The sequence below is a fragment of the Ptiloglossa arizonensis genome, chromosome 7 (genome assembly GCF_051014685.1).
Source record: "Ptiloglossa arizonensis isolate GNS036 chromosome 7, iyPtiAriz1_principal, whole genome shotgun sequence".
NCBI classification, from domain to species: Eukaryota; Metazoa; Arthropoda; class Insecta; order Hymenoptera; family Colletidae; genus Ptiloglossa; species Ptiloglossa arizonensis.
In genome coordinates, this window is record NC_135054.1 from 19,909,211 (window position 1) to 19,931,275 (window position 22,065).

The 22,065-nt window shown below is 39.4% G+C and overlaps 5 protein-coding genes across 7 annotated transcripts; all 5 read left to right on the forward strand.

Annotated features, from left to right (window-relative positions):
• The first annotated feature begins 1,367 nt into the window (after positions 1–1,367).
• LOC143148842 (secretin receptor) lies at positions 1,368–6,544 on the forward strand. Of its 3 annotated transcripts, none has more exons than XM_076315583.1 (9): positions 1,368–2,220; positions 2,934–3,322; positions 3,548–3,642; positions 3,929–4,094; positions 4,166–4,328; positions 4,596–4,726; positions 4,830–4,957; positions 5,146–5,281; positions 5,624–6,544. In XM_076315583.1, exons 1-9 carry the CDS (start codon positions 2,115–2,117, stop codon positions 5,882–5,884), a joined length of 1,575 nt encoding a protein of 524 aa, XP_076171698.1. In that variant the 5' UTR covers positions 1,368–2,114; the 3' UTR covers positions 5,885–6,544. The 3 variants fall into 3 exon arrangements, with proteins under 3 accessions (XP_076171698.1, XP_076171697.1, XP_076171699.1); XM_076315582.1 differs by having other exon boundaries at positions 1,372–2,220; positions 5,143–5,281; positions 5,624–6,541; XM_076315584.1 differs by having other exon boundaries at positions 1,375–2,220; positions 4,866–4,957; positions 5,143–5,281; positions 5,624–6,539.
• A 3,374-nt stretch (positions 6,545–9,918) lies between these two features.
• LOC143149102 (helix-loop-helix protein 1) lies at positions 9,919–13,867 on the forward strand. The gene is made up of 3 exons (XM_076316180.1): positions 9,919–10,039; positions 12,152–12,455; positions 13,219–13,867. Exons 2-3 carry the CDS (start codon positions 12,334–12,336, stop codon positions 13,370–13,372), a joined length of 276 nt encoding a protein of 91 aa, XP_076172295.1. The 5' UTR covers positions 9,919–10,039; positions 12,152–12,333; the 3' UTR covers positions 13,373–13,867.
• Positions 13,868–15,978: 2,111 nt separating this feature from the next.
• Positions 15,979–16,907, forward strand: LOC143149669 (uncharacterized). The gene is made up of 2 exons (XM_076317238.1): positions 15,979–16,008; positions 16,549–16,907. Exon 2 carries the CDS (start codon positions 16,563–16,565, stop codon positions 16,905–16,907), a length of 345 nt encoding a protein of 114 aa, XP_076173353.1. The 5' UTR covers positions 15,979–16,008; positions 16,549–16,562.
• A 121-nt stretch (positions 16,908–17,028) lies between these two features.
• On the forward strand, positions 17,029–19,410 carry LOC143149670 (uncharacterized). The gene is made up of 9 exons (XM_076317239.1): positions 17,029–17,080; positions 17,155–17,160; positions 17,240–17,295; positions 17,413–17,678; positions 17,908–18,159; positions 18,247–18,499; positions 18,926–18,994; positions 19,103–19,195; positions 19,294–19,410. Exons 1-9 carry the CDS (start codon positions 17,029–17,031, stop codon positions 19,402–19,404), a joined length of 1,158 nt encoding a protein of 385 aa, XP_076173354.1. The 3' UTR covers positions 19,405–19,410.
• A 1,067-nt stretch (positions 19,411–20,477) lies between these two features.
• LOC143149671 (uncharacterized) lies at positions 20,478–21,833 on the forward strand. The gene is made up of 5 exons (XM_076317240.1): positions 20,478–20,822; positions 21,128–21,316; positions 21,387–21,639; positions 21,699–21,767; positions 21,819–21,833. Exons 1-5 carry the CDS (start codon positions 20,566–20,568, stop codon positions 21,831–21,833), a joined length of 783 nt encoding a protein of 260 aa, XP_076173355.1. The 5' UTR covers positions 20,478–20,565.
• Positions 21,834–22,065: the final 232 nt, after the last annotated feature.

A 22,065-nucleotide genomic window follows, 5' to 3' on the forward strand; every position in this document is an offset into this window, starting at 1 on the left:
AGCGGTACTCTGTTTTCAAATTTATTCTTCGATCTGCAATCTTATCGAGTAGAATGTACTATATTTAATTAGACGCGAAGTTTAACTTTCTGTGATCGTTAAATTGTTCGTTATAGATGTCTGTAATTGTTCGATCGTCTTGTAGATGTCTATAATTACTCGATCGTCTTGTAGATGTTATTATTTTCGTTACTCGAAAACGTTGTATCTCCAATTGATACGATTTTTCGATAGATTGTGCAATATCGGATTTAAAATCGGCGTTTCGGACATTCTTGTCCATAAACGATCAATCTTATCGGTTTGCCCAATACTTTATAGCGAGTACAATTTTATGATCGATCGTTCTATAGTTCCATCAGTATTAACCGTGATCATACTCGAGAGTATACCGGCCATCGTGGTTTTGATGGATGGTGCGCGTCACGGCCAACCGATTACTTTATTATATTTGTCTCCTGCACTGTGTTTCCATTGGCAATAAGTAATTTCATCATCCTATTCCAATGCATCTAATCGAGCTTTATCAATATTGTTTTATTCTTGCTGCGTAGAACGTGGACAAAGAATGCAAACTACAAGTCTGGTAAAAAAATTTATATTTTCTACCGTCTACATAAACGGCGCGTGAAGTACAAAAATTGTGTCTCAATTAATCGTTTAGAAATAGAAATTTTGTAAATGGTTGAAAATTCGAAGAGCTTCTTACTCGATATTTATCGATAAAATTTCCCTTAAATCCAGACTCAACTTTCGATCCTACTTTGCCTCGTGTCTCGATATATTTTATACGCTTGAAAAATAAAACCGATTCAAAGTTATCGATGTAGAATATACTTTGGCGTTTCGTGACGCGCAAGGTGTTCCTTTAATCGACAAAATCGATTTCAGAAGTGAATTCGGTGCACGAAAATAATGAAGAACGATTTATACGAAGCCACGATCTACTCGATCCTGTTGGCGAGGTACAGCCACTCCGTTGCATATCTTTATCCAGAAATAAATTTCCCTCTGCTTATCTTTACACAGTGCTGAACCTTCGATTTCTCGAGCGGCGCCCGAAAATAGGTAGTTTTTTTTAGCAATCGAAATAACTTCCATCTCGATGCATACCTGTGGACTGTTATTAACTTTTATCCATCTTTGCGTTGCGAGCGTCTGCGGTGATAAAGTTTCCTGTGAAAAAACAACTCTTGTTATTGTTTCTCAACGCCGAGACCGTCTCTGAAGTCCAATGCTAGCCAACAGACGCGTAAGTAGCACGTTTCTTGATATTATTCCACACACCAAAAGGAAATCTTCCAAGTTCGGAATTTCCACTAGTGAAATTTATTTAAAAATTTCCTCAAAGATATCGCGATATCTAAAAAATTTTCTTCGTAGACCTGGATCACTTAAAAATTCTTTTTGGGAAGTAGTGTAATCTTTACAAATCTTGCAAATAAAATTGGGAATTACCGTATACGATCAATCGTTATTATTTTTTTCGAAAGTAATTAAATATTTCACTCTAAGAAGCTTACGAATAGAGTTAATTTTCTTCGTATTTTTTACATCGTAGGTCTCGATCGTTTGAAAATTCCTCGAGAGTGTTGCAATATTTACACTACAGGGAGCTTGCAAATAAAATTGCCAATTACCAAATACGTTCAAGCATCGTTGATCGGTTTGTTGTTAGTTTCGATCGTTTTGGACATTTTTACGCGACAGCCTCGAACGACGAGCATCGTTAGAATCGAGCTCCCCTTGGCTGACTCATGGTTGACTTTTTCCACTTCGTACTCGGCCCGCCCTTCCCCAGGTGACTATAATAGGAGAAAAACGGAGGGCGAGGCACGATTTTGTAAACACTCCGATGGCCATCGTGTACACCGGTTCGCTCACTTCGATCCCAGATTTCGGAAAGTTCGCATCGGTAGCTCTGTTCGTGCTCGCGCCTCGATCTCTCGGTAATGTAACGTAGTCGTTCTCCCCGCGTGAAATCTCCATTCAGTGTCGAGTATGTTTCACTGAGAGAAACACCGTTTTAACCATCGGTCGCGGTCTCGACGAGACACGTTGCGATGTTTCCCCGTTCTCATTAAAAATCCCCCTCGCGATATCGGGCGTCCGTGATGACTGCAACGGAAATTGAACCGGAAGCAGAAGCCGATGTTACGTCGACGATGGAACGCTTCTTCGTGGAGCAGAAAGAGAAATGCGATCGACTGTTGGCCGAGTGTAAGTGCAACGAAATCGAACGTAAAAGCTTCGGGAACTGGTGTCACTTTTCCAGGGGAAACGTCCAGAATCACCGATACCGATTCTCTAACGTTTCATCGCGCAATTGTGGGCCCTCGATCTCGTTTACGCGTCACCGATGATTTTGCGTTAACAATTTCGTGTTCTTGAATCGCGAAATAATATTTATGAAGAAATATTTTGAAAGAAGTAGTCTTTATTAAACTAAGAATCATTTCGGAAGATTTATTTATCAAAGTAAGAGATATTTCCGAAGAAACATTTACGAATATAAGAAATATTATGGAAGAAGTATTGCTTCGAATGGGAAATATTTTAGAAGAAAGATTTATCAAAGTGAGACCTCTTTTGAAGGAAATAAAATTGATTAAATGGATTTATAAGAATACATATCTCACAAAAGTGTACATAAAATAGATCACAATGTAATCTACGAATGTATATATTTATTACGTTCTGTGAAAATGTATCGCGAAAGTATACATAAAATAGTGCATTGTTACACTATTGCAAAAGAGGTCGATTTCTCCACAGAGTACAGTTTACTAATGTCAATGATCACTTATTTCGATATCTATTCGATGCTTCGAATACTTGAAAATTGATACGTATGGGTATTGACGAGCACACCATCGAATCGATTTTATCGTCACTGACTCGTTGCAATTGACATTGAATTTAAATTCACACAGATCGGAATGTAACATCGGAGACCGAGAACGTTGGTGTACAATTCTGCCACTGTCCACCGTATTTCGACGGATTGCTATGCTGGCCGTACACAAGGGCCTCGTCGATGGCGGTTCTGCCATGCCCCCCTGAAATGGACGTTGGATACGTCACGGAATCCTCGAGGAGCACCATGGAATCGAACAACCGTGGCGCTGCGATGGCCACGAAAGTTTGTCTATCGAACGGCCAATGGTACAAAAATTCAGTGGACATCTCGTGGAGCAATTACAGCTTATGCGAATTGTCCGACGAACTCGTCACTCGTTCCCTCGTCAAAAGCATCGCCGATTTGGGACTGGGGATCACCCAAACGCGAAACTACGGGAGGTTCGAGTCCTTTTTGTTGGACGTAAGGACGATCTTTTGATCCCGAAGAATCTACGAAAAATACTAATTTCTTTTTTTTTTCTTTTTTTTTTCAACCTTAAATTTCTAGCCTTCGAAGTTCCGAGTGTTCTTTACATGTATTCTCGGGAGAAAAAAACTTCGAAAAGATATTCGAGAGAAGGCTCAAACGTTTTTGTAGATAATCACGGAACGAGCATCGCGTGAACTTGAAACTTCATTTTTACAGAAATGGTTGCCAATCGTTAGAATCGTCTCTCAGATCGGATACGCCACATCTTTCGTAATGCTGGTCATCGCGATGGTGGTGTTTTCTCTGCTCAGGTACTTGGTTATTGGTCTTCTTCATTCATCTTTTAAATTTTCCCTTATTTTCATATCGGTCGACATAAATATTCTTGAGTATCGACGCTGTTCTCTTTATCTTTAAACGAGTCATTTATCGTACAAGACTATCGTACACTTTCGTATTGGGTAACGTAGTCTTCTATTAGAGAGATCTGTTATTACGGTTCTTGTCTATCGACAAGAGTCTTCTATTATCAAGATTCTTGATAAATAATCTCTACTGGTTGCTTCTGATTGACGAGATAAATTTCTTCGCTTTCAGGAAGCTCCGAAACCCGAGAAACAGACTGCACATGCACCTATTCGCCTCGTTCATAATGAGGGCGTTCATGGCCCTGATCAGAGACTGGCTCTTCGTCAATGGTGTTGGTCTAGCCGTGGACGTGGTCTACGTCGATGGGAAGGACGCGTTCATCAAACAACGAAACGTACGCATGCCAGGAACTCGTTGAAAGAACCAAAAGGAGATCGAAAATTGACGCGACACTGAAACGCTTAGTTGCAGACGTTGATCTGCAAGGCTATCACGAGCATGTGGCAGTACTTCATCGTCGCCAATTACTCCTGGATCCTGATGGAGGGTCTCTACCTGCACAATCTCGTTGTCCTGGCATTTTCCGCTGACAGTGCAGCGATCAACTTGTACATCTTGATGGGATGGGGTGAGAATTGCATTCTCGTGAATAATTCTCCGGAATAATTATTGCAAAACAATCTTACGAATCTATCTACGAATCAACTGACTACGTGGAAAATTGTTACGCGATAAAATGGAAGAAAAATAAACGAACGATTCCACGATTAAATTAAACAATTTTAAATTCGCAATCTTGGACAATATAAGCAACTTTGGAACTTAATCGTCGTATATTATTGTATTTCCAACGAATTGTTAATTCGAATTCTTCGATTTTATTTTTACAAACAAGGGTTACCCGTCTTCGTGGTGGTTCCTTGGATAATTATCCGCGCAACGATCGAGGACACTCTTTGTTGGACCACCCACGAGAATCCTTCTCTGTTCCTTCTCATTAGCATACCGGTCATGATATCGACCTTGGTGAGTACTATGAAAATTGTATAACCTCGACTCGGAAAATCGGCTCGAACTCCGAGAGAGTTAATTTCAACTCAGAACATTGCAGTAATCGACAATTCAATAGGATAATTGCGAACGATTGATCAATAACTGTTGTCAGTTCAACTTCCTGCTGTTCATCAACATAGTGCGCGTACTGTTCATCAAGTTCAAGACTTCGGTGCATCTGCAACGTAAGAAGATGCAGTACAGGTAAGTCTGTTCGAAGAGAAAACAAAATTTGAATATTTAATGAGAATCGGGATTATTATTGTACCTCGATTATTGTTTAAAATTTGTTTATCGTTTACGAAGCTCGTATCCGTTTAATGTCGAACGTTTCTCGGTTGTTTGCATCTCTTGCAAACTGGAAAATTGAATTCCTCTTCTTTATGCAGCAGATGGGCCAAGTCCACGTTGGTTCTTGTACCACTCTTTGGGGCACACTACACGCTCTTCTTAGGCCTCTACTATCATAATGATCATCGCGTGGAACTCGTCTGGCTCTTCTGCGATCAATTCTTCGCCTCCTTCCAGGTATTTCGTATCACTTCGATTTAATCGAATCTACGAGCCGAAGAACGGTACAACTTCTAAATTAACCATTTTCAAATAACTTCAAAATTAGCCATTTTTAATTTTACAAGTTCAAAATTAGTAATTTTCAAATAATTTCGAAATTATATCTAAAATACATTGAGCTACGCGTTACACTATGAACTACTATATACCAGTGTTTCAGGTGGTCCCTTCAACGAATGAAAAACCCTGTTCCTTGAAATATCTCAATATCTTTGGACTACATTCTTCGACTTATCGGTTCAGTTTCAATTATACTTTTCGATCATTTGTTCTAACCATCGTTTCTTTAATTTTCAGGGTTCGTTCGTGGCTCTCCTTTACTGTCTCCTGAACATCGAAGTCAGAACGGAGATAAAACGAGCCTGGCGAGCCAGATGGTCGAAGAAATTCACCGGATGTCGAGAATCGAGGAAGAAAATAAAACGCCATTGCAAACGGTGCCACGAATGCGATCGTCCGACAAGCTCGGGTACAACTATGAGGAATTTGTTCGTATTGCAGGTAGACAGAAGATCGAACGAATATTGGCCGAACGTGTTACAAATCGAGGCAGAATAGAGAAGAAGACCCATCGAGGAAGAATTTTGCAACTGGAGAAGACTCCAGCCTCTCTCTGTGTTTTATTCTAATTCGAGTCGTTCGTGAACGACCGCGCACATTAAATACTCTTTTCTATGTATCGCGTGGTCGATTCTGCACCACTTTATCACTAGAAATGATTATTGGACGACCGTTTCCCTCTTCGAGGTCCTCCAGATATCCTCTTTGCACGACTGTCACAATTTTCATATACGATAATCGCTTTCGCGACGAACGAATCGTTGAAACAAACGATTGTATAGTTTCTATGTACCGTGACGACTGTCGCGTACGATTATCGAGGTTTTCAGACCCACCCTAGCACACTCCATTTTTGTATAATTGCATTCGCGACGAACGAGTTGTTAAAATAAGTGATTTGTATAGTTCCTATGTTCCTATGTTCAGCGGTGTTTCGAAACGATACTAAAAAATATGATTTAGTAGCGAAAAGAGAATACCATGACGCGCAATCGCGACATATAATAGCCTATTTGATAATAAAAGGAGTATATAACGTACAAGTACGACACACGATATTCTGTTGATAAGGTGATTGACTTTGATATACGATCCCTTAATTGTTTTCATCTGTTTAACAATTACTGCCGTCGATAGCGTAGCACGCGCGTGTTTCAAGGTATAGTCTTTCTGTACTCGAATCGCTTTCCAACCGATAAAACTATCGAAGAGTTTTCGTGTACCAACAGGCACAGAATTATCGATTATTTTACCACCGGGACAGCCTTGTTCGTGCTGCTACCTCGCGTTTGCTATCCCTCGGCCAGCGTATAATTTATTCGACTCGTTAAATCGATCGATTCTCCACGTCACATTTTTCATTGTAATCGCAGAATCAACTCAACCGTTTCGATATATCAAGTTTCTTCGGCAATCGATACACTTGCCCATCAATCCTTTCCAATCCCTCGTCGTTAATCGACGATAAGTACGAAGTGTTCCCAACCCCTTAAATTTTAATTACCTCAACTAAAACAAATTTACCACCGAGTAATTCATTCATCTTTCGTCCCTTGTTTCAAATTTTATTCCAAATTTTCCTCTTCTTCGTCTCCAATACGAAGTATTCACTCTTTTGCATTAAAATAATATTTCTCCTGTAAAAGTTTCGTAGGACTGAAATTCTTCGAGCAATATTTAAAATTGAAAATCAATCTACGAACCGAGGTGATAAAAATCGGGGTCCTTCGACCCCCTGACTTTCGTGCGTAACTCGAAAGTCGCGTGGCACGCGACAGGGTGAGAAGGGGGCGTCGAAAAGGCGGTGGTAGAGTAACGAACCGTGAACTATCTCATGACACTTGTAACCACCAGAAACATTAATCGGGAAGCGGTCGATTAGAGTGCGGCTCGCTCGGGTCTCGTCTCTCGTTACGAAGATGTAATCTGGGCCACGTGGCATCGTCGTCGCATCGTCGTCGCATCGTTGCATATTGCATAACGCGCGGAACGTTGATTGTTCGCGCACGGTTCTTCACCCTTTGCCTCGTGTCCACGCCTAGCAATTTGCCGCGAGCAATTCGCGTGATTACGCGTGCTGAAAAACCACCAGCGTTCTCGAACGTTGAAACAACCCCTTCTCGTTTCGAAGACCCGTTCGAGGTTCCTCTCGTCGTCGGTATTTTTGTCGCGACTTTCAATTCGCGACTGACCGATCGCGAGATCGTCGAAAATATGAACCATATTCAAAGATCGTCTAAAACCATACTAGAAAGTAATTATAACGCACTGCATAAAATGTAACTTGTTTTCAATCTCGGTTGAAAATTTCATCTTGATTTTACCCCGATCTTCGATTTCAGATTGATTCTATACTTTGCGGTAAAAAGTGAAAATCTCTTCGTATCTTCTATCTTTTTGATTTTTCTTCTCTTTGATTATTGTTCTGATCTTGGAATATAATTTCGAAAGACTAGAAATTTGTACGAGGTTAAAAGGGAAATTTGATACCGAGTACCTTTAGTGACTGTGTTTCAGGGTGTTGGAGTATTGTTAGAGATTTTCTGGTGAGGACACACGGTTAGGAAGGATCGTTAAGTTAAAAGGAATTATTCGTCACAAAGTTTGACGTTAAATAATTTCTTTCGCGCGATACTAATTTACAGAATGTGAAGACAATTTTTGTACCAAAGAATATCGGAGTAAGAGTGATCCACCTTGAACTTAACACTAACAGTGCAATATTTGTTACCTGGGAATGTATTGATTTGAAAATCACTTCGTATGTTTCACAAGTAATCGAAAACGAAGGAAAGGTAAGTTTTTTCGTACTCGGTCCGATTATTATAATTGTTTTAAATCCACCGTGTAAAGTAGTAACGTATGGTGTTTAAAAAATGGTGGAAGTGTTAAAAAGTAAGGGAAAAAAGGGAAAGGGGGGATAACAGGGACAATACCGAAGCTCAACAGAGTATGGATTTCCTTGGAGGATCAGGTGCTAAAGGAGGAGCATCTGCGCCAGCGCCCCTAACATAATAATCTTCTCTCCTTTTCGTGTTAAGTTAGTTCTTGAGCAAGATTTGGCTCCCTTTGTTACATGTTTTTTTTTTTTTTTTACACAATACAACTTTCTTCAGAATTTAGGGAATAATTTTCTGCACAGAAAGTGCTGTTTGTGTTTTAAAAAGTGTAAGAAAAGAACAACGTGAAAGCATCTACTATAATCCTTCCCGTTTTATTCATAAATACGAACATTTACCATAGAATTGTTTTCATAAATATTTTAAAAAATTATTTACCAACGAGACAATTAAAAACAAGTTCAAAGTTTTACTTTCAGAATACACACACGCATTGAAATATTTAACGTTCCAAATCCCTTTCGATTTTCTCATAATTTATTAACACGCATGTAAACGGATAACGAATCGTATTATACGAGATTTATCGAACAGATAAATGGAAGAGATACAAAATAACATTTCCACATGTATCTGGATTGGTAACTGAATGTACAAAATGTAGAGAAACGGCGATGACACTATTTAATTAACATTCCCGCGTAAAATGAAAAATCGAGAAATATACAGGAAGCGTGGTTCTATTTAAAAAATTAACACCGAACTTAATTTTTGTTCAGAAGGATAATAGGTGGTTTCGTAATCGTAATTTCATGTATAACATTTCCTCCTGATGTTCAAAGATCATAAACACCCTAACAACGAATCCTCTGTATATTTACTAATCGGTAAAAAATATTACTCAAAGTCTCTCTTTTCTAGAAAGAAACCCACTCGAGATTCCCAAATTCATATTCACCGAGGACTCCTCTCAACGTTCCACGATCATCAAAGCTGTCTATAGTTTCTAAACAATTCGAATATTTCCTCCAAGTGAAATTTCATCCCTATAAATGGAAATTAAAAACTGTCCAAAATGTCTCGATACGTTCGGCTACTTTTACAATCGTAAATATCTCGCGCGAAGAAGCCAACAATCCGGGTATACCCTGAGATGGGTATACGCCGCATGATCGATAAAATGGTCCACCCATTCGCAGAATTCGTATCCTATGTTCCATCGTCCGCGTCACCGACAGAATGGCGGGTAGTTCTGGGCGGTCTTCCATCCAGTTTCCAGCGATTCCATTGGAGAACACGGGGGATGCTGCGTGAGGAAGACGAACGCACGTGAAACGAACGATGAACAACGAGGGGATGCATTTAGGGGCGTGGTGCCAGAGATGAAGAGATGATCGTCGGTTTTCTTTCGGGGGTTGCAACCTGCCCACACGAGAACCGAAGATCTTATCAGAGGTGCTGTTGATCTCGCGGAGTGCTCGTCCTTGATAAATCCATTGCGTGAAACCGATCAACGGTTGAAAATTAGGGGAGAAATATATTTCGACCCTTGGATCGATATTTTTCTCGTGAAGAAATACTCAAAGTTTAAGTACTTGTCATCGAAGAAGAACTTTCGATACGGGGTGATACTGCTGGAAAGAAACACTGGTGAACCGAAAATTGGTGATTTTTTTTTTAAAAAGGATCTCGATCGCGAGGATCGGACTGTTTCTTTTTTTTTCGCAAAAATTGAAAGGACCGACGATGTATCGCGGGGGAGAACCTGATGGATTCTTGAAATTGGGGATGAAAGTTGCCGAATGATTTTGAAGTGAGTACGCTGATTTTAAACTGCTTCTTCTTGAAGTATTCTTTTATTACACCGTCAATATTTTTAACCGAGGGTTGAAATTTTTCTTCAATAATAGGATATTTGTCATTGGAATATTGTTCGCGTGGTTACTCGTTCGTTTTATATCTGTCAATTAATTGTATCTGTCATTAAATTGTACGAATATGCAACGTGTGTTGTTTGATAGCATCGAAGATTGTTTATTAATTGTCTGGCTAACGTGCAAGACGAGAGCGATCGAATCTTTCGTTATTTCCTATAATCTTGTTCTTTGTTTTTGCGTGACGAAAATCGATAAGAAATATCGACGATGCGAGAAATTTTACGATGGCATGAATGATTCAAAAGGACGAGGTCGACTTGACACACGGGATTGGATTTTATTGTCCCTGGTTAAAAATTAACTAGTTGGAGAACGGGCACCGTGGTGTTCTTAAACACCGACTCTTCCGTCTTTTTAACACACAACGAAAACAACGATTCAAGAACAAAATAATAATTGTTACGGTGTCAGGGGAACCGAGGATCGTAAATCGAAATAAAATCTCTCGTTCAAAGCAATCATCTCGGTTAAATATTTGCAATAGTCTACTCTGGTAATATCGAGGGTCATTATTAATACTTTTCTTATATCTAGTCTACTGTGATTTGGACCAGTGAATATTCTATCAATTTTATAAACTCGCTCTAAGACTAGTCTCAGTCTTCGTAAAGAAACAAAATTTCGCAAAAACGTTGACACTATCTTGAACCCGTGTCGATTGGAGTCAAACCACATCGAAATCTGATAAATATCCTAAAATATTGAAGCAGCCGCGAAACGTCCATACGAATTGCCGGATTTACCATAAGAATCAGATCGAACGAGACCAGGGGTTGTTTTCTGTAAATAATTGAAGAGGGATCGGTCGTGTCTTATGCAGAACGGTATCGTTTTTTTATCTCCTTTGAATAATACAACGCTTTCGTCGGATTCCATCGAATTGCTCGGAATTTAAGAGCCCCCCGAGATTTGGAACTATTTCTTCTTTAATACACCTCTGTTCGTCTTCCGTTTCGTCGGTCTCTTCGTTGGTTTATTCACTGGAAATCTCCCTTCTTTCTTTCCTTTTTTTGAAATTTTCATTCTGGAATTTGGAAAACGTCACTGTAATTTCTCAGCCAGTCCATTCTATCTCAAAACAATGGAATATCTCATGGAAAACCGAAAATAGAAAAAATATATTAAAAAAAAGAAAAATTGTTACAGAGGAGGACATTATACGGTATAAATGATTTCTCTACCTTCCTCTTCGTTCCAAAACAAATATTACTTCGATACCAATCGTTGGAAAAATAGACAAATTGAGAAATGGTTAAGAAACATCGAGAATTGAGAGTCAATTTTATTAACGTCTTAGTTTTATCCTAAACACGCGTTTGGCTCTTGAAAAGGGTTCTTAATTGAACGTTAATAGAAGAAAAGCCAGAAAACAAGGGGCAACCGAAGGAACCCTCGAGAATCAACCCTTCGTTTTCACCGTGGCCACGTTTCACGCGTGTGTGGAAAATATAAGCTGGCAAATATTTGATCGTGTTATTATTTCTGGTGGTAAAAACCCCTTGTACCGAATTTCGACGAGTCCCGTCGGGATTCGAACGATTTCGGCCGGAAGGGACGTCGACTGGAATATTTTCGTGCCCCGTAGGGCGTTCGTGTATTAAAACGACGATTATTCGATACACTGTGAAAGCTAATGCACGGGAAATATATACGCAAACACTCCAAGAAGTGTTCGAACTCGGCCCCGTTACACCAGAATCGTGAATTCGAATAAAACGCATTCGAACTTAGAGCGTTGCACAATGTACACGTGTCTCGTTTTCGGTGGAAAAAATTAGAAACAAAAAAACAGAGATTCGCATCTTTAACGAAGAAATGAACACTTCTCGCGGTTCTGGCGTAAAGAGGACGAAATCTAAACGAAATCTAAACGAAATCTAAACGAAATCTAAACGAGAGATTCAACGTTTAAATCTGCACGTTAGAAATCCAACGACGAAAGTTATCGTTACGAAACGGGATCTTCATGTATAAAAATTGAATTGCAGCGAGGCATGAAAATGGACGTTCCATTGACAACATCCGTACCCTGCTGCCCGAGTTTCCACCGAAGATAAGAAGAGGGTGGCTCTCGACACCGGCACGGTTCCAAGACAATCAAATCCTCTTGGCAGGAAGCGTTGGTGGTTCGACTCGGTCTTTTTTTTTTAATAGAGGTGAACAGAACTCGATGGCGAACGGTGGACACGGGGTCGTCGTGAACGGGGTCGGTGCACCAGGTACCCTCTCGCGGGAGGAGAGACGCAGACGAAGGAGAGCGACGCAAAAATACCGAACTGCGCACGCTACACGGTGAGATCTTGACCAGAGTGTCGTCGAAACGATTTTCCATAGCCTGTTCAGTAATTTGATCGGGAAACACCACTACCGATCGCTACAGATGTCTTTTCACGGTCCGATCGCTCATCTCCCTCTCGGTATTTTATCACCGATGTCGATCGTTTCTCTGTGATTCATCCTTAACGTACTGCACAATGCACAATGCAACCGATATCGAAACAGACACGGGTCGTAAATGTACAGTGAACACTGTACAACGAGCGAAATATTTTGTCTCAATTTTATTCGCAACTTTCGAGAAAAATTATACATTTGAAGATGGACCTGTTCTTTCGTCGCGTATTATCGCGTTCGTGATATATCATCGCTCCTAATCTTCTCCCATGTTGTCTGTCTTCATTTCCACACTCCTGTATACTTACGAATACTTATTCTTTTATATTTCTCTTATTTTGTATCTTTACTGTTGCTTACTGATTTTTTAATTTATCGATTTATTTTATTTTAAGCATGATAACCTTTTTTAAAGGAAAATCTACAAAGTAATTAAACATTCGAAGGTTAGTCACGTTTCGTATGTATTGTATGCTTTCTCTCGAATATCAAGGGTCATTTTTATATCGTTTAAATGTCATTTTTATAACTTTCTTGTATGATTTTCTCTATCTGCGTACTTTGTATACTTTGTATTTCTGAGGACTTCGATTCGAAACATGCAACATTAGTTAGTTTCGTCGATCTTTGTCACATACGAGTGATTGTTAATTGCTTGCAGAGAGAGGGTCAGAGTGGAAGCTTTCAACCTAGCCTTCGCAGAACTGCGAAAGCTCCTGCCGACCTTGCCACCCGACAAGAAGCTCTCCAAGATCGAGATTCTCCGATTGGCCATCTGCTACATCGCCTACTTGAACCACGTTCTCGAGGCCTGACTCGCAAAGTGAACGAAATTTCTTACGAGGATTATATTTTTACAAAGCCTGTTCGCGCATCGTTCGAATAATCTACTTATCTCGTCAGACCAATTTCAGCCGGACGAGTGGAAAGATACACAGCGGAAGTTCACTCTTACACCTTCCGTTTTGAATTGTTTAAACGACAAGACGGGTTTTACGAATACTTCATCGACGCGTTCCGATCATCGATATTAATTTTTCCATCGAACGTTAACGATGTTTGTTAACGTCTTCGTTGTTGATCGAGTGTGTGTGTGTGTGTTTTTTTTTGCGCGCGCGTGCTTAAATAAAATATGTGCTCGTTGCGAAGCACATCGTTATTTAAAGGGAGAGCGGTGCAACGATACCACCGGTCGCTCGGTTTTCATTAACTTTTGGTTCCGTCGCGTGAAATATTGTCTTCGTCGCGTCGTGTTTATCGCGATAAATAATAACAAAAAATCATGTTCTTCGCAATCCGGGCCTGCGTTGACGCGGTCCCGGCTAGTTATCGAATCGTCATTATTTATTATATTTAATAAATAAAACATGTTCCTTGGCTAAGCGTGGAATGTTTGCAGATTATTGTGTTCCCGTTTCGCAATGTTTTGTAATAGGAAAACGAACAGGAGAACGAATCCTCTGGACAAATTTATAATAATTATTTATCAAAAACACTGTGATCCATATTTTCGGGGATCGAAGCTTCGAGCAACATTATTCCTCGATGTGCAATACTTTAAGGACCCGTTTCCATGAACGATAGAAACGAAGCTCGATTGCAGCTATTCGAAATCGCCTAGACACCTCGTCGAAACTCTTAAATCAATCTTGTTTCGTGGATTAGCGAACCGTCCCGAGTTTGGTACCCCTGGGATTATCGCGCCCCCACGAGCTCCGCGTATCCTAAATCCTCTATCCCCCTCCCCCCCTCTCCCCCAGTGGCCCTCGTTGCTTCCACTGTGTCATTGAATGCACGTTGCTACGCTCCAGGCGGAAAGTATTGACTGTTCAAGGTCACGTTCCCCACCGTGAATCACGCCGATTGTTAAATAATGACGAGATCGAGCGTACTCCATCTTGTACAGGTACTTGAAAAAATTCTAATTGCAGATTGGTACTTAAAACAACGTTACGAATTGTCTTAGAGAAGAGTGGAGAAGTTATTTACACGATAGGGTGTCCCTTCGTATCAAATAATTTTTCAAGGACATATTTTCAATATGCTTTTTGTGAGATGTGATAAAACGGACACCCTGTACATCGAAGTAGCATCGATAATACTATCTACCGACGATACTTCGATATTTATGAATCGTTGGATCGAAAAGCCACGAGCTGACGAATCGTGCTTTCGTTAAAGGGTTGAGCCCAGTGGGTGGAGCGAAGAAACGAGAAACAGAGTGGGGGGAGATGGCCAAGCGACATGGTGGGGGAATAGCCGTTCAGTGACCTTGATAGGCTAATATCGGAGAGAGTTATCAACCATTATTGAACGAAAGAGACGTACGATTAGAACTGGACGAAAGAGCCAACTTCACGGCTCATCGGTTTCCTTTCTCGTCTCCATTTTTCTGTCACGCTTGCGAGCTTTAGGAGTGTCCCGTGAACGAGAGACCCACGCACTCTCCTTTTATCTTATTGACATACTTACTTAACGTGGAAAGTATTTTCAAGCAATCCTAGCCAATTATGAATCAGATTTGATCAAAGATCAACGAAACAGTTTCTAAAATTCGAATCAAAGTTTCTCCTTTCGAATTTATCCAAATATTTGGCAACAGAGTCGAGACCATGTTTGGAGATATTGAACTCGTTCGACGACGAGTATTGATTTCCTCGCTACACCTGAGACAAATAAAAATGACTCTATTCTACTTAGGTTCTCCATCTGGAAAATAAAAAATCTTTATACCGACGACATTGGGCTGCCAAACAGAAAATTATTAAATTCTACTATTAAAATTCTTTGTCTAAAAGAATACAAGAAAAATCTTCTACAGAAGCTCGAAGTTCAATTTCTTCAACAAAATGAACTTGTTGCAATAATCGTGTGATACTCGTGTCTACTAGATTTATTTCTAATTTTCTTAAAGTCTAGCAATATTCAAAACCTTCGCACGGAATTATAAATATCAAATTACCTAATTAAACGGTTATTTGTAAGTTTCCCTGAATTCGATCGTCATCATTTTTATTTTCAGCGTTAAAAATTACGTTATCCAATTAACACACATTAATTGGATATTAACAGCTAAACGTCATTAATATCGGTCGACTTTCCTCGAGTACTTCTTTAAAGCGATCGTTAATTTTCTAAATACTACGACTAATCCAATCGTCGATCAGTATTTTTTCAATAACCGTAATTGCCAGGGAGGACGCAGCAAATGAATTGCCTGCCCTTTACGTAAACGCCGTTCAAATTTTCCTAATTATGGAAACATATATACAATGCTGGTGGCGCGTTTCTTTTTAGTACAACAAAGCTACCGAAGGCGACAATATCGCAAATTTGTTCCACGAATATACAACAAATTCTAAATCAGTGTGCCTCGAAGTGTGTCTCTTGGTCCAGTGTACGAGTTATTGATTAATAAAAATCCGTTACCGTCTCCCAATTGTCTCAAGTGGTGAGTGTTTGTGACTCTTAAAGAGACTAAAGTATACACTGTCGCTCAAAAGTTTCGAGCACCTTTGTATCTTTCAACAAATCGTTTTTATACACATCGCTTGTTTCATTGAAAACTGTACTAGCGTTCCGTTTCGTATTAAAGGGACACTAGTCAGATATAACACAAAATAATAATTACATACAGTAAACATTCTTCACGAACTGTTAAAATTTCACTGATCTCTCTCGAGTAGAAAAAAAAACTTTCGATTTTGAGGATCGAAAGGTGCTTCGAACTTTCGACACGATAGCCCTTTCAGCTCATGGGAATGTCGTCGAAATTAAAAGTAGAGAAAATTAATAGAAGATAAAAGTGTTTTCATATCGATTTACACGTGTACAAAACGTGTACATCTGTAAGTCTTATCATCAATGAAAACTTTTTGATTCGAAATATTCTTCTCACGTCGACGACGACGATATTCCGGAGCGATTAAAATTGAACGTCTGTGAAAGAAAAGAGAAGCGAGAAAATGATATCACTGTCCACCGCAAATAGGGAAAAGGAAACCAATGAAGATAAACAGCTTCGAGGACGTAATCGCTGTAATGTCCGCTCTGAATTCCATTGCAGCGCTACGAAACCTCGAATACCCTACGAACAGATGGAGATTTCTATTCTCCTGGTTCTACGACGTCCTGGTGATATGCGTGTTCAGTACGTGCGTAATCTTTTTCGAAGTGTATCACTTGAAGCAGCTGACGTACACTCTGGAACGCCTAATGTACATATTTCTGACCATCTTGTACACGTTGGGTTTCCTGTGCATGGTAACCCTGGGTTTGTACTACTCGAAGGTGAGCAACGAAAATTTCACACGAATTACACATTGCCGCGACAAGTATGACAAATGGTGATGATGATTACTTTTTCTTCGATCGAGGTGTAATTGAACTCGCCCCACCAATCGAGGGTTAGTCAAACGAACTCGAAGGTAAATTCTTCCCAAGGTACGGTAAAAACTCGATAAGTGTAGGAATGAACCAACTGGACGGTTTTTGCGAGTATCAAGATTCGTGCAATAACCGAGGTAACTATTTCAAAATGGTGATCTACTAAGTACCTAAATCTTCACGATATGATCCACGTTGACTTATTGTGCAGGCCAAAGTTGAGCTTCATATGTGTATCGTATATTATGTATAAATCGTGGATTATGTGTATCAAAGATTTACTTCTGTTTCGATAGAAGACACTTTACTAAATGATCGTCCCTTCTACTTGTTGACAAGATGCACCGAGATCGTACATTTATCGAGGTTCTATTGTATTCGATCACCCTCGAGGTCAAAGGAAAAAAATTGTTTAAAGGTTTAAACGAAAGAAGATGGTCCACGTAATTTCATATCTTCTTTCTTTTAGAACACGTTGGTTCTGAAGCTGAGGGTCGCCCAGGTGGACGAGAAGTTGAAAAGACTAGGATCGACGATAAATTATCGAGTGTTGTTTCTTCGAATGATAGTGTTCGGAGGCTTTTGGCTTTTTAACCTGCTATTACTGAGCGTATTATACATAAACTGGCTGATAAAACAAAAGATGGGGCCGCTCGCTTTAATCGCCTTCATTATTTACAGTTACTCGACAAACATCGGTGTAATCGTTCTTTACGAATTTATAGTGTACGTCTGGTACGTAATTAAACATACCATAATATTATTGAGGTTTTAAAGGTCCTTCGAATATCATTCGATTACTGTCGCTCGTCTTTCGATAATATTATAAACGTGTGACCTCGAAGGAACCAATATTTCTACTCCCTAGTATATCATTTTTAAGAAAAATAATTTCTTCAACTACAATGCGTGTTTTTGAGACGTTTTATCGTAGCACGATTAAAACCTGAATGATATTTCTCAGTTGGCTGGGATTGAGGTTCAAGCAGACGAACGATCTTCTGAAAACGTTCCTCGTGGATGGTCGTCTAATTGAGACGGAAGTAAAGAGCAATAATATGAACGAACCCTCACGTAACAAGTTCCCAAAAACTTTGAATACATATCTGTTCGAGTACTCCATTCGTCGATCTCGAATTTTTCCTATAAAACAGGCCTCTCGCGTGGAACACGAGACACAGGCCGTGAAGAGAGTTCATTTCCTACAGGAAATTAGGTAAAGCTTCTCTAAGAAGATCGAACGAGTCTGGTGAAATTGGGGAAGAATGTTATTTTCATGGTGGAACATTTTTACATGTTCAAGGTTCGTGCATCTGCAGCTGTGTGGAGTCACGAAAATGGTGAACCGAATATTCAATACACAGTTACTGGCTCACACCTCTCTAGTCGTGATTTATCTAACCATGACACTGTACTATGTCTACATCGAGATCTATCAATCGTCCACAGAGTCCCTGACGAATATGGGAATAATTATGATAAATCTCGTGGATGCGTTTTGTAGTTTCGTGAGGATCACTCTGGCGACCCACAGTTGCGAAGATACCTCGATGGAGGTAGCAATATTTTTCTTAACGATGTATATGTATTAATATGTATACAGGATTAGTCACGAGAACCAGGACCTTTAAATATTTCCGTTGTTTATAAATGTATGACGAAAGAATTCTGAAACAAAGTTTCACTGCTCAAAGAAGTGATAGGGAAAAAATTCTTTCAAGAATATTCTTCTATTTTACACGATTATGTGTAATTATGATTATATTTAAGGTCATTGACGATTTTTTTAAATGGAATCGCATATTTTTTATTGTAGTATATTGTAACCGACGTCGATAAAAATTCATTGAACTACCACGTTGTGACAGAACGTATACAGGGTGTTTCAAGAATCAGTCTGATACTTCGATCGGTTGTCATTACATTCAAACGCTCGAGTTTGATTTGTACAAGAATCGATCAATGAAAAATCTTGTTTTCAGGCAAACAAGATACAAGAGATCATCCACACATTCTCCGTGCACGAGTTCGACACCGAAATGAAAGACGAGGTAAAGTCTTTCCTTTGTTTAATCTATCGAGGATACTAAAAAATTGAAATCTATTTATTTTCCGTATCGAAAGCTACTGTTTCAAAAGCACGATCCCTCTGTTCGTAGATCCTTCAATTTTCATTGCAAATATCGCTCAACCAGAACAGCAGAACCTCGAAGTCCAGTTTCTTCCAACTGAACTACGTCTTTATTCGAGGGGTTAGTGAACATCTCTGTTAACGTAACATTGAATCGAATACCATTTTCCAAGTGCAATCAATTGCACCGATTATGACCAAAGAACCTGACTGTTGCAGTGCGTAAGCTTCGTGATGACTTACCTGGTCATTATGATACAATGGGGACAATCCTTCGAATCGGACGGTATATACATGATAAAAAATGGAAGCAGTTACAGCCAAGCCTAACCTGCACCAGTAATATCAGTCAAGGTTCCTCGAGTACTTTTCTTAAGTGAATGGTATTTTTTCATACGCTGAGGACAATGCAACCGTCACTCATATTTCTTCGATAACCCTAATCGTCGGAAAGTTTTAAGCAAATTGCTTTCTTATCGTTCCACTGTATGTAATGCACGAGACTTTGTTATCCTTAGTACAAAGAAAGGAACAAAAGCGAAGATATCGCAATTTACTCGGCAAATCTGTTTCGAATTCTGTACCTCGAAGTGTCTTGCTGGGCTGCAAGAAACGAATCACAATTTTTCAGAGCTGCGTGTTTACGTGATCCTCGAATAGTACAAGGTGTACGAAGTGTCTCAATTTTAATAAAAAATTGTTGGCATTGGTAAAAATGTTTCGAACGAAAATCAAAGGGTTACGAAAGTAACGTTGCACAGTACACATGATTTCTGATCCACCTTTCGAACCCTACGACTTTTGTTCGAAATATTTTTTATGTCATTGTAGCAATTGAAAATGCCTACTGTAAACAGGTTAAAATAAGAAATAGGCCAGCCAATGAGGATAAAGAGCTTTGAAGACGCTACAGCGCTGTTAAATGCGTTAAATTTCATCGCAGCGCTACGGAACCCCGTCCACCCCATGAACAAATGGAAATTTTGGTTCACCAGGTTCTACGACGTCCTAGTTTTGTGCTTATTCACCATGACAGCGTTAGCCTTTGAATTGTTTCATTCACAGCGGCTAACCGTCGATCTAGAACGTCTGATATATATGTACCTGACGATCATATACATTTTGAGTTTCGTGTTTACTATAACCCTAGGTTGGTACTATTCCAAGGTAAGCGAGGAAAACTTTGAAAACGACGTTTTCAAATGAAACTCTTGCAAATTCACATGGTTGTAAAATTGCTACGTATTCATTTTTCGTTAGATATTATTAGACACCAGTGACGTGTTATATTGGTTGTATTTCTGTGATGTATTTTTACCAATTTTAATTTATTTCTCGGCCAATAATTTATTACAACGAGTAGAAACATTTTTTCAATTTTTTATACAACGGTTGAGGTCGAATCGATTAAATCGTTCGCAAATTAACAATAACAGAGTGCATCGAGTCTCGTTTCTCATTTCGTTTTTTTCTTTCTTTAAGGATGCATTGATGTTGAAGAAGAAGATCGCGGATCTGGACGAGAGCTTCACGAGAGTGGGTGCAGCGATGAATTATCTCGATTTATTGCATCGCCTAATAAGGTTCGCAGCCACTTGGATCCTAATTGGACTGATACAATTCGGATTGTACATGAACTGGTTGCAGCAACAAAAGATCGGACCGGCCACATTAATCGCAGTCGTTAATTACGTTTATGGGACCAACATTGGTACACTCATCGTTTACGAGTTCTTATCGTATGTAGAGTACGTAATAAAATATGCAACTATAGAAAGAGGGTCTATTGTTCCCAAGGTCATTCTCCTGACTACCATTTTGCTACTGTTGGAGCAAAATTAATTAAACGTTCAAGGTCGTCGAAGATCCATTTGGCAATTTATATTTTTATACATTTTGTACATTTTATACATTTCAGTTCTCAGACATACCAGCTTAGAACTTACAGAAAACAATTACCCAAATACTAACCGTGTATTCCACCAATTGAATTGAATTTTTCAACAGTTGCATTTCACGTAGAACGATAAAAACCCAAAAATTGATTTCCCAGTTGGCTGCAAGTGAGATTCAAACACACGAACGATCTTCTGAAAACGTTCCTCGTAGACGGTCATCGAATAGAAACGAATGTGCCGAAGTATTATTCGCAACAGTCGCGAATTTTCCCTGTAAAGTGGACTCCGAAATCGAAGCACGAGTCACAGAACAAGAAGAAGGTGCATTTGCTGCAGGAAATTAGGTGAATCTTTCTTTCTAATCGTAAGGAACGTTATAAATTGTTTCGTAGGAAATATATTTTATTCTTCAAGATTTTTGCATCTACAATTGTGCGGTATCGTGAGACTGGTGAACCGAATATTCAACCATCAATTAACCTTATTGGTGTCGGTCAGTATGTTGTACCTGACCGTGATTCTGTACTACGTGTACATCGAAATTCGCAAGTCCTCCATTAGTTTCGTAATGAATTTTGGAATGGTCGTGATAGGTCTCTTAAACTTGTTTTTCAATTTCATAAAACTCACCATGGCGTGCTTCAAGTGCGAGCATACTGCACAAGAGGTGGGAAGAAAATATCGTACGCTCGTTCCATTCGTAAAATCATTCAATTTTGTTCCCAGGCGCACAAATTAAAAGAAATCATTCACGCGTTCTCTGTGCACGAATTCGACTCCGAAATGAAAGACGAGGTAAGAGAAATCACTTTGTCGTATTCACGTAAGAATGTTTTTCGTTTGAAGATACTAGGTAATTAAAAAGCAATGTTTTCTCTTTCGAAAACGATCATTTGAAAAGCACGATCCTTGTATCCGTAGATCCTCCAGTTTTCGATGCAAATATCGCTCGTACAGATCGTAACTTCGGAGTGCAATTTCTTTCCACTGAACTTTGTCCTCTTGCAAAAGGTTAGTGAACTTCTACTCTAGCGAAAAATGTAGAATAGATTATTTGTTAATGCGATCGAACCGCACCGATTATTGCAACTAC